The sequence below is a fragment of the Mugil cephalus genome, chromosome 9 (genome assembly GCF_022458985.1).
Source record: "Mugil cephalus isolate CIBA_MC_2020 chromosome 9, CIBA_Mcephalus_1.1, whole genome shotgun sequence".
In the NCBI taxonomy this organism is placed as follows: Eukaryota; Metazoa; Chordata; class Actinopteri; order Mugiliformes; family Mugilidae; genus Mugil; species Mugil cephalus.
Genome location: NC_061778.1, coordinates 4,084,699 through 4,102,542, shown reverse-complemented (window position 1 = coordinate 4,102,542; position 17,844 = coordinate 4,084,699). Strand labels below are relative to the sequence as shown.

Below are 17,844 nucleotides of genomic sequence, written 5' to 3'. Positions count from 1 at the left end.
TGTTATTTGGTGCTGATATACCAGGTAAAATTCCTGTGTGCATTGTACATTTGGCCAATTAAAAGATTCTGATTCTGAAACAACTCAAGTTTTTTACTTTGTTTTGAATCCTACTGTAGGTAAAATATGTATTTTGGTAAAGATTTAATGTTCTGTTTGAGACTGAACAATAACCTATTGTGTCATGCAGCTACTAGATGTAACTTTGAGTTTAAATGTTCAAAAGAAAAGTTTAGTTTCAGTTTGACTTTAATGGATTTTTTTAAGTTTTTCTTTAGTTTTTTATTTTGGTTACTTTGGTTGTGGTGCTGCTATTGAGTCAAGGCCGGTTAAGACGTATTCACTGCCCTCTTGTGGTCAAATTGAGCAATTACAATAATTCAATTATTTAAAATTAGCATCAACATAGTCACGATATAATAACTGCGCTACCAGCAAGTGCTTTAAAAATACAGCAGCAAACTCAAACGGAAATTGAGTAATGTTAAAGTAGTAAGCATAAAAAAGCTTTAACTGTAAAAGCCAAATGTATCTTAATTACTTCGTCCGGGTGTTTGAACTTTGCAGTTTCAAGATGTGGGTAGAAAAGTGGATTTGCTTTTGATGCCCTCCAGTGGTAAAAGCGAGGAACTGCAAAGTGAAATTCATCAAACGCGGTCAGTGCAAAACATAAGATAATTATATTGCTGTCCTCTTACTTCTCTTCTAAAGTACTTTAGTCATAAATAAATAAAACAATATTAACTAAATGACTATGTTTCGGAGAAACAAATAGCAGATGAATAGTAGAGCTGGTGACTTTCGACCACCTTCCCTAATAAAGACTCAGTTGCGTTTTAATTAATACCACAAGGAAATGATGAGTGATACCTACAGTCAATGGATGATACTCTGACCTCATTAAAATTAGTTTTTACAACTCTCTTTACAACAGTCCCACGGGACCGCTTTACGGAGCGATTACCATGGCAACCGGTCGCCATAGCGTCACATCCTGTTTCTGTTTCTACAGCGTCAAAAACCTAAACGAAAGGTATACAAATAAATAACACTGGAACACGAACCAACATGATATTAATTACCTGAAATGACAGAAACCATCCTTGCAAGAAAAAAAAAATATTTGACGTGTATTTGTTTAGTGTTTTTTTTAAACCATGACGTCATCAACAGGCGACATGCTACTTTTACACCGTGCTAGCAGCATGATGGAAGTCTGCGGCTCTTCAAATGTTTCTCTGAGGGAGTTTGGTTGTGAGCAGAGTTTACTGTCTCGACCCGACGGCTCGGCATCGTTCGTCCAAGGTAACAACAACGACACGGACGCATCTTCTCGGCTCTTTAGTTTGACTCGCAGCAACAGCTACATGGCGCTCAGTTCATCTTACAGTCACTGGAAAAATTGCAGGCTTAGTTAACGTCAGAGGGAATTTATTAACTTTAAAGAATATGGGAAGCGTAATGAATGTTTCCCTAAAGTTGGGTAATGATGCCATCAGGGAAGAAAAAAAAATGATGGAATAACCTGATCATTCAGTGTAGTCAGGTAGTCAACTGACTTCATAGCACTGCCCCCACTGGCTTGTACAGTAGGTTACTTAGGCATGAAGGGTGCATCACTTCATCTGCCTCTTTTCTTACCCTGACGACCAGTGTGTTCTTTTATTTTTATTTTTTTTTCCCCCTACGTTTGTTTTTTCTCCATCCTCAACCTCTCTCTTCTATACGTCTGTTTGTTATTGTCTGTATTCCCTTCTTTTGCTGTGGGGGTAATCATGATTTCCTCTTCTGGATTAAAGTTGCATGTTTTGTTGAGTAATGTCACCTTCTGTTGTTGTCTGAAGGAGACACAAGCATAATGGCAGGAGTTTACGGACCGGCCGAGGTCAAAGTCAGCAAGGAAATCTATGACCGGGCGACTCTGGAGGTGTTGATACAGCCCAAAGTGGGACTACCAAGTAAGTTGTTCTCCAAGTGAAAACATCTTTCTGGGTCTCTGATGTGAAATTAGCAATTTGTGTAAAAATAAAAATCAGTGGTCTGGTAGAATATGTCCAGCAGCTTCCTACAGATATTAAACTAACTTAGCCTGGGGAATAAAGATGGCTCTGACCTTTTTTTTGTAAACTGTGTCTATGTTAGCCGACTAGTTTGTGATCCAGATGTAGATCAAGGTATTTATTGGTCTGAACCACCTCCACACACTCGCTATAGATGGTTACAGGCTGCAGGTGGGGTCTGGACCTCCAGAAATCCACTACGATCTCATTGGCTTTAGCTGTAGTATTTGTATTTGTAGTAACCAAATTGTTCATTTTTTGTTTCTTGTGGGTGTTATGCACCTTTGTGCCAGTAGGTGACAATATTTTTTTAGGTGGGTTAATCGGCGCAGGGGTTCACACTGGGGAAGGCACACGGGTTTTGACCGTGATAAGTCATGTAATGTGTAGCGTCATGTCCAAAATAAATCAGCATAAGGAAATCTTTGGATAATTTTGCTGTTTTTTGTGTTGGTGCACTTCACCTGCACTTATAGCTAGGCGTGTCGACAAGCCCTTCATACCAGTATGTGCAGATAGTGACAAGGAAAGTATTGTCAGGATGAAAATGTTTCATGCTGCCACTGTGCAACACAAGGTGGAGTAAGTGAGCCAGCTGTTTCCAGCCTGAATCAAATCCATCTCCACATTTGTTTTCCAGGTGTTCGGGAGCGATCGCAAGAACAGTGCGTGCGAGAAACCTGCGAGGCCTCTCTGCTGTTGTCACTTCATCCTCGCTCCTCGCTCACCCTCATCCTTCAGGTGTTACACGATGACGGTTCGGTATCCTTCAGGAAAACTCCCCGCTGCCGTTCGTGTGCTTTGAAATGCAGTTTCGCTGTCGGTGCACGTGTGCTTCTTCCTTAACTGCTCCTCAGCTCTTGTCCTGCTCTTTGAACGCGGCCTGCATGGCGCTGATGGACGCAGGGTTGCCCATGAGCTGCCTCTTCTGTGGAGTGACCTGCGCCATCGGCTCGGACGGTCAGATCATCACAGACCCGACCGCGGCTCAAGAGAAGGTAAATCTGGAGCTAAAGTTTACTGTAAATTAAAAAGAACACACACCAGGGGTCTGCTTTATTCTTATAGTATAGATTTTTATCTATACATCACCTATACTCCACCAAAACATTACCTCCTTTGAGTCGGAAAACTGTAGCTCTCACTCTTTCTTTGGAGAGAATCTTCAATCTTTCTGAATTTCCTACGTCCTCCTCCTCCTCCTTTCTTCTCTCCCAAGGAAAGTCGAGCTTTGATGACCTTTGCGATTGACAGCACCGAACGCAGGGTCATGATGTCATCAACCAAAGGATCGTTTTCGGTTTACGAGGTCAGTCGATAAATTAGATTCAGAAACGCGTTTAAATTCGAGTGACTATGTGCCGCCGTGTTTTCTCTCTTGCGCTCTGCATCGTTTCCGGTGTCGTGTTTATGATGTGTAGTGATGCCACACATGTTTTTCCTCCTCTACAGCTGCAGCAGTGCATAGCCGTCAGTCAGAAAGCATCAGAGAAAATCTTCCAGTTCTACAGAGACTCCGTGAGGCGGCGATACTCCAAAACGCTCTGACGAAAAGAAGCGCCTTTCATTTTCCTTTGTTTTAAACAGTGAATACAGATGATCCTGATGTTGTAATAAAATATTTAGTAAAAATGTTTGGGTTATTTATTGATTTATTTGTTTTGCTTCATTTCATCAGGTGGAGTGTTGCACAAGTTCAGATTCGGTTTGAAATGAAAGGAGGATTAATGGATGTCAAAGAAGAAGTGCATTTATTGGTATTCACTGATTTTCTCTCACTTAAATATTTACATTTGATACAGGGATGTGATTTGGAAATTTTCGTTTTTTCGTTAATAAATCTCATTCGTTTAATTCACTCGCACCACACAGTGAATTTATACACGTGACACAATGTGAGACAAAGACCATCTCATCCTGATCGGACAAAGCGATTCACGTGAAACGCTCCAGTAGAAACCATCCGGTGACCCTGTGGTGACTCAGCTGTGACAACAAAAAGGTCTTTTTATTTATTTATTTCACATAATGTCCAGTGGAGACAGACGACTGAGGATTGTCAGAACGGTAGGATACAGCCAGTGCACGTTACCAGTGATAATAGCTGACGGGGGTCAGACACTGAGGTACCGGAGGTGTGTCTACATACACCACACACAGTATAGTGACCTTAATCCTACGATCAGCTTGGTGTTGATGCCAAACTGGGATTTACAGAAAACAAAAGCATTTCATTTCACTGAGACCTCGTCTAAATGTAAAAACACCCCGTCCTTAATTTAACTGTTGCACAGTTTTGCTTAAACCAACATTGTCCAGAAGGTTTGCTCTTGAGAATAAAATTTGGAAAATGAAGGGTGTGATCAAAGTTGGCAGCAGGTTTTGTGCAAAGCAAACACAAACCCGCCGCGCAGGTTTGCGCTCCGGACCCAAACGGAGACATCACATGGCCGAGCGCTGAACGTGTCACAAGACTTATTTTATTTTATTTTTTTTAACCCTTTGCAACATCTGTGTTTAAAAATAACAATTATTTGAAGTCCGTCGTGCTGCGAGAAGCAGGTTCCTGAAGGATTTCTGTTCCTTTGCGGAGGAGAGAGCAGCGTGTTTGAGGGGAGCTCAGCTTCTATTATTGGACTAGATCACCCTTAAGAGCATCTTCCGTATTTTTGGCACTTTTTCCTCGCGGCCCTCTGTCTATGTCATCATCCCTTAGCGCTTTAAATATATATAGAAGCTGTTTATTTGTATATCTAGAGCCTGCGTTCCACTTCGCAGTCTTAAATGTATTTCCTTATGTAATGGCACTCTATTATTTTTTTTGTGTGTGTGTATTTCAACAGACAGATTCTTAATTAACGTGGCGTAAACAAAGCGGAGGCAGTCTTTCTTTTTCTGCAGGTAAACAATGTGCGATGCTGACTGTGTGAAATCTGTGTGTGTGGGTGGAGGGTGGAGGGGTTATATCGATGAACATGTGCAGTGTTTTTCACTTCACTTCAGAAGAGCCAGAGGTGCGGCGAGGAATTCTGGGTTCTGTCTGGAGGAATATTGCTCCTCGGGCCTGAAACGTGTTTTTAAAGCGTAAACAGCTCCGCGGGCGTTCAACCCTCTGGTGACAGAACGAGCCTCCCACCCCTCCCTCCCTCCCACCCACGGTGAAGTCCGTCAAGATTTATCTGCCGCCCCGTCCTTGCTGCGACCTTCTCGTAAATCTGCAGACTCCATCTCCGTACGCCGCCCTCCACTTAGCTCCCCCCCCACCACCCTCCACCCTAGACAGACAGCGCTGCTTCTCTTCTCTCTTTTGATTCTCATTATTCATCCACAGTCAGGAACGGTGACATTTAGTGGCGTGGGAACATCTGCTTTTCTTCTTCTTTTTTTTCTTTTAACTTCAGTAACTTATTATTTAAAGGAAGTCCTCAGATGACATATGACACTTACAGACTTAAATGTTGTACATGAACAGTATCTTTTTTTTTTCTTTTTTGTTTTGTTTTTTGTTATCTGTGCGTGAGAAATGTTTAATGAGCTGAAGTGTCCAATTAAAATGATTCTCCTCCTTCTGTTTTCACAGCTCAAGTCCTCCGCCTTCGCCAGCTCGGTGTGTGGAATGAAACGTGACGCCGGAACACAAACAAACACCGTGACTATTTCACATTTACAGGTGATGCGTTAGGCGCGTGTTTTGCGATGCTCGTGAAATGTGCGGGAGTGTCCGTCTTCTTTTTTTTGTTTTTGTATTGCACGTGCATCCTTTCGCGCGACAGCTCCCCCCCCCCCCCTCCGCATTACGGCGGCTTCCCGGACAGGTAGGAGATCAACGCAGCGATGGCGCAGATGTAGGTTATGATGCCGAACACAATGGAGAGCACTGAGAGCCACAGAGCCTGGCGAGACGCCGCGTTGGCACCTTGAAAATCCCCCTGAGCCGAAGCCTTGTTGGTCTGAGGAAAAAAAAAAAAACGGGAGGGGAGGGAAGACAGTAAGATGAGGATTAGAGGGGGGGAAAAATAGAAGAAGGGAATTTGTCATTGTTAATGTTAATGTCCTCCCCTCCCGGCGCGCACTTTCCTCTTCCACTCGTTTCCAATCACACGCTAAGCTCGTATTATGTTGCATCTCTGAATCCTTCCTTCCTGCCTTCCTTCCTTCCTTCCTTCCTCTTGTCCTTGCCTTTGACTCTTCTAGGTAGCACTCAACAATATTGGAAATCCATCACCTTGAGGTTTCTTGTTATGACTCTAATTAAACCTTAACGAAGCGCATTGATTTCGATCAAAAGGCCTTTGCCGCTCGCTGCCAGTTAGCTTCCCAAAAGTGTTAATGGGATTTCTTTGCCCCTCTGCGCTGCTGGAAGGATGCCGAAATAAAACAGGGGCCTCTGGTGACCAGTGATAGAGGCTTTTTTTTACAGCAACCACCTTTATCTTGTGTTAAATTTTAATAGAAAAACACCTTTATGTGTTTTTTGGTGTCTATTCTAATTAAATGTTTAGTGCAGGGGACTCTAATCAATAAATAAGATTAATATACACATAATAAATGTAGTATCATCAATCTTGCTAAAATCCAACATTACAGGTGTTTTACTATATTTTCAATCTGTGCTGTTATATAATCCTGCAGTCGGGTTGTGATGCAACTTTTTTTTTCCATAGTGACTTCACTTGTTCAGCACTTACTGCCCCAGACCTGTGGTTTAGTCTCCACTCACTCTACAGAGGGTTATGAACCCACCCTCCGCTGTGAGCCAGGCCATGCCAGGTTGTATCTTGTCAGTACATGGATTTAGTGTGTGTGTGTGTGTGTGTGTGTGTGTGTGTGTGTGCGTGTACCTTCTGTGAAAGGTAGAAGGCAGCGATGCCCAGGGGCCAGAAGCAGCAGAGCATGGAGAAAAAGGCCAGACCCAGGTAGTCCTGAGGGATCATCAGAGGGAAGTTGCTCTCACTGTCTGTATCGCTAAAGTCCTCAATGGACGAGTCCTGGGATTCAAACAGAGTGAACTTAGGTTGAGTTCAGGTCAGAGGGTTTGGTAACACACGGTAAAGAGACACAGTCTGCAACAATCTGCATGCACATCTCTGAGGTTTCTGCTCCCACAACAATGCAAAGGCCGAATGTTTCATAAAACGTGAACAGTTTTAATTCTTCAGGACGATTTGTAGGTTATTCAGAGAAATGGGACACTGCTTCTGCAAAGACATGCTGTATAGCTTCTGTATGTTCTAAAACCTGCACCTTTGTGGAAGCATATTGCTGCTAAATGAACTGTGTGTAGAATCTGAGTGACCCGACCCTTTACACATAAATCATTTGAGTGGCGTCCATTCATTTCAAACGTTGCATTAAACATAGAAAGATAATCCGCTCGGTGTTTATGTCAGCATGAAAAACCCTGCGTTCTTGTTGTGTTGTGTTGTGTTGTGTTGTGTTGTGTTGTGTTCGCGTCCTCCGCAAACAAACGGAAAACTTTGCTGGTGCCTGAAAGATAATGTGACTGAATGGGGTTAGTCTGGATACGCGCTACGTCTGCTGACCGCGAGCGATTCGTGACTCATGCATCTTTTTCAAACAGCTGCATATTCAGCCCGACTTCCTCTCTCACGCTATGACCCGATCCCGTTACCCTGCCTCTTTTGTCGTATGCATAAAGCGGTTGTACGCTTTGTTACAGTCACTCAGTTTACTCAGTTTACGGGGACATTCGATGCGCGTTGACGTTTTGTAAAATAAGACTCTCTGACGTTTGCCGTTTTTGTTTTGTTGTCACTCATATGAAAGGTCGATTAGGGCGGGACGCCCCTGAGGTCGTCTCTCCTGCCCTCACATAATATCGATCTGCTCCTCAGAGAGACAAACCCACCCTGGAGCGGCGGCGGTTGAGTTTGACTCTCCTGCTAAACATGTGAAGTGAAAGAAAGGAGGAGACGTGTTGTTGTGCCTCTTTGAGGTCACTGCAAGGTTTTATTCCCACAGCCCTGTGACTCTGCAGCGCCGCCGCGTACGGCATCCAGAATGAGCTTTAAACAACCCTGCGTTTTTTTTTTTCGTGCGCCGCTTCTTTTTTTGTCCTTGTGGATCAAACTTTTAAACCGCAAACTTCATGGCTGCCAGCTGCTGTTGAATGTAATCATCCTTAATCAAAGTAATAATCGTAAAGCAGCCTCAGCCTTTCTAGTCCACAGCTGGTAATTAGTGCTTTTAATTCGACCTTGCAGGGAGACGTTGTTTAACAATTTAAACAACCTTTAGTTAGTCATTTGTGACATTTACACTATTTGCATTCCCGTGTTGACTCACAGAATGTCACATGACCAATTTCTAATTTGCATTTTCACTCAAGACGGGCTTTGCCTAGTGATCTATGTAATAGAGCGGCCGTCCCCGTTCGCTACTCCGGCGTCATTACCTGCTCTGAAGGAGAGCAGCTTTACGTAATCTGGCATTTTGACAGTAAGTATTCAATTGCTGCCTTCCCCCAAAAAAAAAAAAAAAAAAAAACGCACCGCTCATACGTCTATTTTAAGCTCCTCTTCGGGAAAGAGCTGAGAATGCGAAGGTCTCCTTCTCCTACTCTGAAACTTTCCAGAGAAACTGAGAGGACGTGGCAGACGCACGATTATTAGATTAATCTGATGGGATGAAACAATTAGTGCAACGTTCAGCGATGTCAATCATTCTCTGATTCTGCCTCTGGCTGGTTTGCCTGGTTAAACACGAACAGATGCTATTTACTATTTCCGACACATTATCGATAAAACAATGAGAAAGTGATCTTTACTTTCAGCACCATGCATGTCTTACTGCTCATTCTAAACGAACATCTGGGAGGGAACGAGTTGCATTTATTGTTATTTTTGCTTAAATTAACACTTCAATTTATTTATTTAATCTCATTTTCTAGCAGGGGGGTTCCTGGAGAGTCACCAATTAGCCTAACGAGCATGTCTTTGGAGGTGGGAGGAAACCGGAGCACTCAAATAATTTCTTACGTCAGAATCAGGAAGCAGGTCGTCTTCATCATCCATGCTGTAGGAGACGTCGTGGAAGTCCTGAGTCTCAGCCAGCAGCTTCCTTTCCAGCGTCGAGCCGGGCCGAATGTCCACGAAGGTGGTCTCTAGATAGTCTTTGCTGAGCAGAGAGTCTGTGTGGCCCCAGATCGGCGCCGCCGGATAAAAGGACTCCAGCGTGTGAGGTAAGGAGCAAGGGTCGAGCAGCTGCTGCTGCTGAAACTCCGGCGGATGTCCACAATAGCCCCTCCACGCTATCGGAGGGTACGCTCTGTCCTCCTCGCACTTTACCAGGATGCTCTTGAAGAGGCCGCCCGGGGCCTGTCCAGTCCCGGGTCCCTGCCCCGGCCCCGGCCCCGGCCCCGGCCCCGCCGCCCGGCTGCTATTGAGGCTTTCTCCCAGAAGAGGGTGCTCCAGCTCATCCGGATTCTCCATCCCTCGCTTTTAATACCAAGCACACAAGAGGCCACCACATCAACCGGCCAAATTTAATCTTCAAATCTGTCGGCAGAGCGCCTCTCTAAAGAGCGTCCAATGGGTTTATACAAAAGCAGCTGTTCCGCTGGCTTTAGTGTTTCGGTGATAATCCATCTTTAATCTTATTCTTTAATTTTCCTCTTATTATAGAGCTTTGTCTACAGGTCAACTATACATGTCAGATTTATGGCGATGAGTATAATATCCAGCAGCGGCCTGTAAACTGCGAGATGTGGGACTCTTTCACGTTTTTTTTGATCGTTCGGGGCTTTTAATCCACGTTGGCTTCTGCTTTCATTCTCTGCGGAAGTTCTTCTGATAATAATGGTCCGTGATTAGCTGCAGACGGGCAAACGAAAACACGTCAGAGAAAGTCTTAATCTGAGCAAAGGGGGATTTGCTTGGGAAAGCTTTAGGTGTCAGTCTTTCCCCTCAGCTGTTTCAGATGAAGATGGGCAGCGAGTTATGATTCGACGGTAAACAAGGAATACAAAAAAAAAACGCCTCCCGGGCTGTCATAAAAAGTGTTTGTTCCTTCGCAGGAATCTGGAGGCCAAAGGCAGGGTTCTCCTCAGATGACTGGACTGACGCACGGTGGGGGGGTATTTTGAAGCTTGAAAATACACAACCTCAGGCAACAGTCAAACTAGTGGCGCAATGAATGGATTGGGGCCATATTTGAGGGCAGTTAATCTGTAAAAGCAATGAGGCTCCAGAAATAGAATCCTATGGCGCATGTCCGCGGGTCAGCCGGCCTGCCAACATGCCTGTTCCTCCGTCGTCGTCGTTGTTGTTGTTGTTGTTGTTGTTGCTGCGGGACGCGATAATGAAGAAATCAAAGTCCTCTGTTGACGTACGGCTGCGGGGTTTCTTTGCGCGCTGCACCGGTTCTCCCATCGGGACGTGTAGTTTTTAATGCGCCCCGTCCATCTTAGGAGGGGTTCATTCGGGGTGGACGAGGAATCTCATCAGCCAGGTCTCAGTCTGTGTGAAATAAAGGAGGGAAAGATCACACGCAGTTAGTTACACTTTTCTCAACTTTAGTTTTCACTTTCATCACAGCGTCATTATCCTCAGAAAAACAAAACAAAAACTGTCCTTTCAATCTTTCCATAGGATCCTGAGGGGACAGACTTTTAACAGACTTATACGCAAAATTCTGTAATTTAGCGACTCCTTTATTCTATTTCTGCCACCCAAGCCGACGACTCTCACCGTGAGGCCGTGGGCCTTCATCGATTTACTCAGTCAGCTCACAGTATAGCAGCAGATTAGCGTGATTTGAAAGGCTTCTTATGGAGATTAGCCTTTCCTACGTGCATGCTGGTAAAAAAAATAAATAAAATAAGATAAAACAGGGACGTGCTAGAAGAGGTTTGCTAGATTTGTTTAAATGGAGGTGTAATGTGAGAAAACGCAGCAGAAATAGTTTTTTTTTTTTGTTGCTCAGTGTGATCTCTAAGCTAAAATAAGTGTCTGAGAAGCAAAGGAAGTTAGTGCCCTCATTGTTCTGGTATTTTTCTTTCCCGTCTTCTGAGTAAGTCAGATGGATGGTGCGTGTTTAGAAGCTGTGACATTATACGTTCATATACGTTTTAGGTTTTATTGAAGCTTATTCTGCTCTCATTTAAGCCCATTGTCCTCATTAGTGGACGATTTAATCTGCCATGTAGTGGCAGCAGCAAAGGTTCCAATGTATTTATTTATGCTTGTTAACGAGCTACAACGTCGCTAATTAGCAAGTACTCGTTTGAGGACGTTGGGACTTCATTGTGTTGTCTTTGCACAGCCATGTTCAGGTATTAAAATAAACAGTTTTATATTTTGTCACACATTAGTGACTTCGTCCACATATGAGGACATTGTTTTTTTCCAAAAGCTACTACTTCCTGTTCAAGTTGATGCTTAGTTTTTGCATGTCTTAAGTCATACTGATCCCAGATACTGTGGAGAAATTAAAAATGCATAGCAAATAAAAGCTCAGGCTGATACCTCCAGAGAGTTCACAGCTGGTGTCATTTAGCGCATGTTAGCGTATGTCTGTAGTTACAACTACACAACGGTAACACGAGGTTTCAACGCAGACAATCATTTTCGTCTTGTATTCGTGAGTAAAATTACTTTTCTTTTATTTCGCTCATCGCTCATTGATCAGCTGAGGTGATAAATGAGGCGGTGCAGGCTCAGCAGAATAACTTTAAAGAACACATCTGAGAGAATCCCAAAATAGAGCACGACAACATGTGTTACGTGTGAGACAAACACATTTGAATAAGAATCAGAAATGAATCCATCTGCATTAAAACCCGGAAATTAGAGATGGAGCAGACAAAAAGAAAGTGGAACGAGCAACAACAAAAAAGGAGTTAAAATAATAAAAGAACAAAATCAATCAATAAATTAATGAAAATTGATAAAATATAAAGACGTAGCAAGATATAAGAACATGAAAAATAGAGTGAATAGAATAAAAGTACAGATAGTCTCCATCAACCAGTGAAACTGCAGAGAATAAGCTGCTTAGAAAACAGACGGTTGCATCTACGCGCCTGACAAACCAGCTCCACTTAATGTTAAGTGAATAAAAGCATTAGCCAGTGGTGTTATTAAATTAAGCTCACCTACAACTGACTTCACTTATTGTAAGCTGAGCTGAAATCGCCGCTGTAGAAATATATGCCAATATATAGCGTGAGCTGACAAATGAGAAGAGATGGGGTGGGAGGAGGAAAAAAAAAAAAAAAAAAAAGTGTTTCCATTCCTGGCAGAATAATAATAAAGTGTCATTTCAACAAACTACATAATATCTCATCAGTAAGTATTCATTCTGCGTGGCAGGGCGCTTCACAGGCTCCAGATCAATTCAATGACTCGTCGCACGCTTCACTGCACCACGGAGAAAATAACCTGGAATAATTGGGTGTCATTGGGCTGGTGTGGTGCTGAGGGCTCCATTTTCTGCTCGCCTTATGGAGAGCTAGTGCCTCTTATACTGAACAATCCGAGTGATTGTTCCACGCGGTGACGTCAAGCCGGAGCTCGGAGCATCCCTCTCATCACACACAAAAAAAACACACATCTGGACATATGGTGCACGCTGCACGCATGCACTAATAATTGTAGTACTTTACCAGCCTTCCTTCTCTCTTCTTCCCCCTCCCAATCGCCGTAGCTTCATTCCAGGAGAGATGCACTCAGCTTTATTACACCCACCCCCCCACCCCCCCCACCTCCCCACCTCCCCACCCCCTCCCCTCCCTCCATCTCTGCCCATCCACCATAAAAAGACTTCTGTCAGCTGTATTATAAGCGTGCCTCCTTTTTCTGGTTCTGCAACGTGCATAAAACATCCAGTCAGGTAGAGGGGAGGTTGCAAGGACGCTGCTGCAAATCACCCCCCGACACTTTTACAAGAGATCCTCTTCCCTCTCCCCATCTCTCTCCTTTTTTCAGTCTGGTGTTTTGTCATACACAAGCACACATCTGCTCAGCTCCCTCCATTACTTCCATCCCTCCTCTTCTGCTTTGATCTGTCTGCTTTCCTTTTTTCATAATCCGGTCAATATTTTTTTTTATTTTTATTTTTTTTTCCACAAATCCACTGCAAACCACCTAAAACTTCTCTCTCTTGCTATGTAAGAAAAAAAAAAAAAAAAAAAAGCTTGTCCCTAAGACGTGGAAATGTGCAACCGAAGGGAAATGTTGCTTTAAATCCCTGTCGTAAAAAGTAGAGAACTGTTGCTGCTGACTCGTGCTTGGATTTTCAGCAACTCTGCAGTCTTTCTGACACACACACACTCCGCTTCCCTGCCAACCGGCGTGGACGCACGCTCATGTGCATGGGAGTAATGGCTGTAATGTTTCAGCTGATACGGATCAGGAGGATGCAGATACAGTGAGCGCGGTCTCAGAAAAGAAATGGCACAGAGGCTGTAGGAAATTGGAGCCTGCAGGCTCTAATAAAAAGACATCTTGAAGAACGGCGATGTCAGGCTGATAAGACCGGAGCAGGCGTTTGAGATACGCCAAACAAAAAAAATCAGAAAACACAAGTGGTAGTTAAATGGCCCTTTTGGTGCCCCCCCACACCCACATCCCCACACCCCTCTCTTCCTTTCTTCCTTGATCTGTGTGGAGTGACTGATTTGAGGAGAGGAAACTGAACAGAAAAGATAAGCAAAAAATAAAAAAACAGGAACATAGAGAGCACTGCACAGTTCGTGGAGCTCAAAGTAACACCATGTTCCTATGGAAACACCATTGAGTGGTGCGCTCACTGCAGGATAAATGAAGCAGAGGGTAATTTGCCATTTCACTTCTATTCGTCTGCTTGGCTTGATAATAACTGGATGGGATAATTCTAGCATTGCAGAGCCTTCCAGTAAGGATGTTACTGTCATTTCAGACTGCAAAGGATAGATAATTTCCTCTGAATCACTCCATATAACAAACGAGTGCAGTCGTGGCAGGCTGCTGGGTTTACTTGAACCCCCCTGTGCAGAACGCGTGTATGACAGCGTGAGCTCATTAATCAGTCCACGGCATGCGTCCCGTTCCAACCACAGACACGCAACACAGACACATTTGATTTCCTTCGCTACACACGCTCCCAGAGACGAGTTGCATCCTTTTTGCAGCCTTGCATCACCCTTTTGCCCTTTTGGATACACCAGCCCCAAACCCCTTTGAAGTACTTCACGCCCACTCTCCCGCGTAGTTCACATGCAACGCAACTGCATGCACCGTACACAAACTGCATCCCTCCAGCACACACACACACACACTCTGACTCCACACAGCTGGTGCTTGTGTGCAGCGAGGCCCAAGGAACGAGAAGCTGCCCATCTGCAATATGTGGCACGTTTGCTCCAGCGTCTCTGCAGAGTGTGCGGTGTGTTGTAGCCAGCGTTCTGTTATGTGAGTCTGTGGGCATCGTGGGACACGTTGTACGGGGTTACATTTCACGGGGTTGTTTGTGAGTCTGTGTGTGGGTCTTACGGTTCACTGCCTTCTACGGCAATTGCACATCGGTTTGCTTTATTCTTCAGGGTTACATGTATGAATGCACACAAGTACGCGGACTGCGAGAACACACAATGCTATGCACTAATCTAATTATAATGTTGAAACAATTTCTTAACTTTTGATCAGGATTTAATTTTACACCTCAACAATAAAGTGCATAGTTGAGTTTAAAGCAGAGACAACCAACAACAGTAAAACTTGTAAAACCTACAACGACAGCAGCCAGTTAACACAACTTCAACAGGCTCAACATACACCACACAAAAGCTGCACAGACATCAGCTGGACCGTGTGGGTACATCAGTCATGTTGCAGCGTAATGACCTGAACACGACTGCATGTGTTTCTGTGTGTTTGTGATGGTGCGTGCACTTGTGCGTATCATAATATCAGTGTGGGGACAAAATGTGTTTGCAGATTGGAACATTTCTTACTTGCTGCTCGTGTTACTGCTCTGGTTAATTAAGACAAATCCAAACCTTCAGGGAGCAAAACACAAAGTGTCCTCACAAATAACCCAACGCGTTCGTGTATTGCGGCACTTGCGCTGCAATGATCTGTATGAGATAATTAGCTACATCTTGACATGAGCGTAGATGTACTGCGTGGTCTCACCATCCTCACAGGCTGAGGTCATGGTGTGTGCACTCACCGCCCCCCCTCCAGCAAAGAAAAGCCCTACTGCTCTTAATTAGGACCGAGGCAAAGCACTTCCTTTTGTCAAACTGTCCCCTTTTCATTTTGCATTACCTTGTTAAGATGCTGCCTCTAAGGTGCAAGTGTTTTCCAGAGCAGCAGTAGTAGCTACTGCATGTTAAGGGATGTGTATTTTTTCCAGGCTGTCTTCATGGCGGGTTGTGTTGCTGCACACCAGGCGTGTTGTAAATAGCAATGCAAACGTAAACAATGGAGCAGAGCTGTGTGTATTTGTACAGGGGGTGAGTTTGCCCCGCTGCTGTTTGGGTTTCCTCTCCATAACAGCAGATCTTCAACTGCAAATTTCCATAAATACACAGAAAACCGGCAGTTGGAAAATAACATTTCTGTTCAGTTGTAAAGAGCTCCCACTACTGGGATGTATCGGTCGTTTTCATAGCACCACACTAATATAAAATGTGTCTCACTCACTGAGAAACAGGAAAAAATCACAAGCTGACCTTCAGAGACGAACCATCATTATGGGTGAAACTGAACAAAACCACAGGAGATTCCTGTTTATTTCTGAACAACGTAGAATAAAATGTTAAGACAAATGTTTCTTTAAATAAATAAATAATAAATTCAAAAAGCTGTCATCATAAACACAGTGAATCGGGCTTTAGATTCGTTCCCTGTCTTAATAAAACAATGCCAAAGTAACATTTGATTGTTTTTTCTTTGAAAACGTTCTCACCTTTTCGTTGGAAAACCCTGCTCCTCCTCCGTCCTCCGTCCTCCTGCGTCCTGCGCTGTCCTCGGGATGAGCCAAACAAATCCAGCGTCCCAGTTTAAACCATCCACAGGACGCAGGGACGCAAAGCTGATTCGGATTCTGCGTTGTTGTGCTTTGCTCTTAGCGTGGCTGTGTGTGTGTGTGTATATATATATATATATATATTTGTGTCAACTGAGTACCTTGCACGGGTTTTGTGTGGGAGTGGGACGTGTGCGCTGAGTTGAGTCAAACTTGTCGGTATCCCAGCAGCTGATTCCTGCAGATGCTCCTACTACACCTGTACAGCCCCGCAGCAGCAGCAGCAGCAGCAGCAGCAGCAGCAGCAACGTGCGTGTTTTGTTAAAGACTCCCGTTTTTTCCCCTGCACAGCATCTTCTCTCGCATCCCGCTCCGCTGCTCGGACTCTCTCCTCTCAGCTGTTCCTCGGATCAGACTGTCCTCCTCCTCCCACCCCCACCTCTCAGACGATGAGGAGAAGGTGTTTCCTTAATCGTCGTGTTTGCGCCGCGTCAACTTTCTTCTGCCACTCTCAGCTTTTCTTTGACTTTACAAACGGAGCCTCTCCTCCTCCTCTCCTCCTCCATCCCTTTCTGTCTTTCTCTTCTTTTTTTTTTTTGCCTTTCCTCAGCTCTGCTGCTACCTTATTGAACCAGAAAAACCGGGTCCTAAAGCCTGCTGGGTCAACGCCTTACCGTGGGAGTGTTTTTGTGTACGTGTGTGTGTGTGTGTCTTGTGCCTTATTTCAATTACAGTGAGGTCCTCGTAAGAATACAAAGAGGAATCCATGCGTGCAATGTGAGGACGTTTTGCCTTTTCTTACTTCTTTAAGAGGATTAGCAAGGTCAGGGCTTGATTTTGGGTTGGAATTAGGGATTGCGGTTAAGACTAGGGATCTGGCAGGACGGTTTAAGGTTAGCCTTGGTCACACAAATGTTTGCTGGGACGCTATGTGATGTGATGATTCTGGACAAGCTGCAAATACAATATCTGCAGGCAAGGTGCTAGAATGAGATGCGGGCGGCTGCATGTAGCGAACACAAAAGTGGACGGAGGTGGAATGAAAACTGAGGGAGCAGCAGCCGGGGGTTGGGTTGGTGATCATGCAGCGACTTTCTATATCAGAGTGGAGGCAAGCGAGATGCCTCCAGCGAGGATGACTCCACTTTGTGTCAGCCCTTCTTTCATGTCCACTTCACCCCATGACCCCATTTTAGTTGCCCGGGCCAGCCCACATTAAGATCTGCAGGCGGAAACGGCATCGAGATGACAAAGCAACAGCCTCAGGTCCATGCTCATTTTTTTTGCCTCTTTCAGGGGGAGGCCGAGCAGGATAAAAGCTCAGGCATAGCTGGACACCAGCAATCAATGAAATCCACAGGGCTTACGCTGAGTATTTAATGAGGTGCGCGCCTCTTAGCCAGAATCCTTCTACCCTAGAAACGCTTTAACCTTTTGGCTGTTTTTTTTTTGTTTTGTTTTGTTTTGTTTTTCGTTCTTGTTGTTTGGTTCTTTTCAGCCGGTCAGCACGGCCCACAAAGCTGCCTGTCTGAGGCTTGCGTTTGTTTTTGTCTGTCAGCGTGACAAGCAGCCTCTCAGTCCATCATGGAGCGGAGATCAATACGCTCTCCTCAGTCTGAGCACATCTTCCCCATCAGTCTATTTTCCAGGCCTTTCTTTTCTCCCTTCAGCCTTCAACCTCTCCTCCTCTCCTCTCTTCTTCTCCTCCTCCTCCTCCATCGTCAGATCTGTGTTTTACATATTAACTGAATAATGCAGGATACGGCGTAGGGAAAGGAGATGGGAGGATTGACAGGGTGGGAGGAGCTTAATA

The 17,844-nt window shown here is 44.5% G+C and overlaps 2 protein-coding genes across 2 annotated transcripts; one reads left to right on the top strand and one right to left on the bottom strand.

The window, feature by feature from the left end:
* The first annotated feature begins 1,137 nt into the window (after nucleotides 1-1,137).
* Nucleotides 1,138-3,692, top strand: exosc5 (exosome component 5). Its single transcript, XM_047595024.1, has 6 exons — nucleotides 1,138-1,305; nucleotides 1,845-1,958; nucleotides 2,701-2,822; nucleotides 2,918-3,058; nucleotides 3,280-3,369; nucleotides 3,513-3,692. The coding sequence occupies exons 1-6, from the start codon at nucleotides 1,158-1,160 to the stop codon at nucleotides 3,606-3,608; spliced, it is 711 nt and encodes a 236-aa protein (XP_047450980.1). The 5' UTR covers nucleotides 1,138-1,157; the 3' UTR covers nucleotides 3,609-3,692.
* A 96-nt stretch (nucleotides 3,693-3,788) lies between these two features.
* On the bottom strand, nucleotides 3,789-16,594 carry tmem91 (transmembrane protein 91). The gene is made up of 4 exons (XM_047595023.1): nucleotides 15,972-16,594; nucleotides 9,059-10,537; nucleotides 6,902-7,048; nucleotides 3,789-6,010 (listed from the first exon to the last, which is right to left on the bottom strand). The coding sequence occupies exons 2-4, from the start codon at nucleotides 9,509-9,511 to the stop codon at nucleotides 5,855-5,857; spliced, it is 756 nt and encodes a 251-aa protein (XP_047450979.1). The 5' UTR covers nucleotides 9,512-10,537; nucleotides 15,972-16,594; the 3' UTR covers nucleotides 3,789-5,854.
* Nucleotides 16,595-17,844: the final 1,250 nt, after the last annotated feature.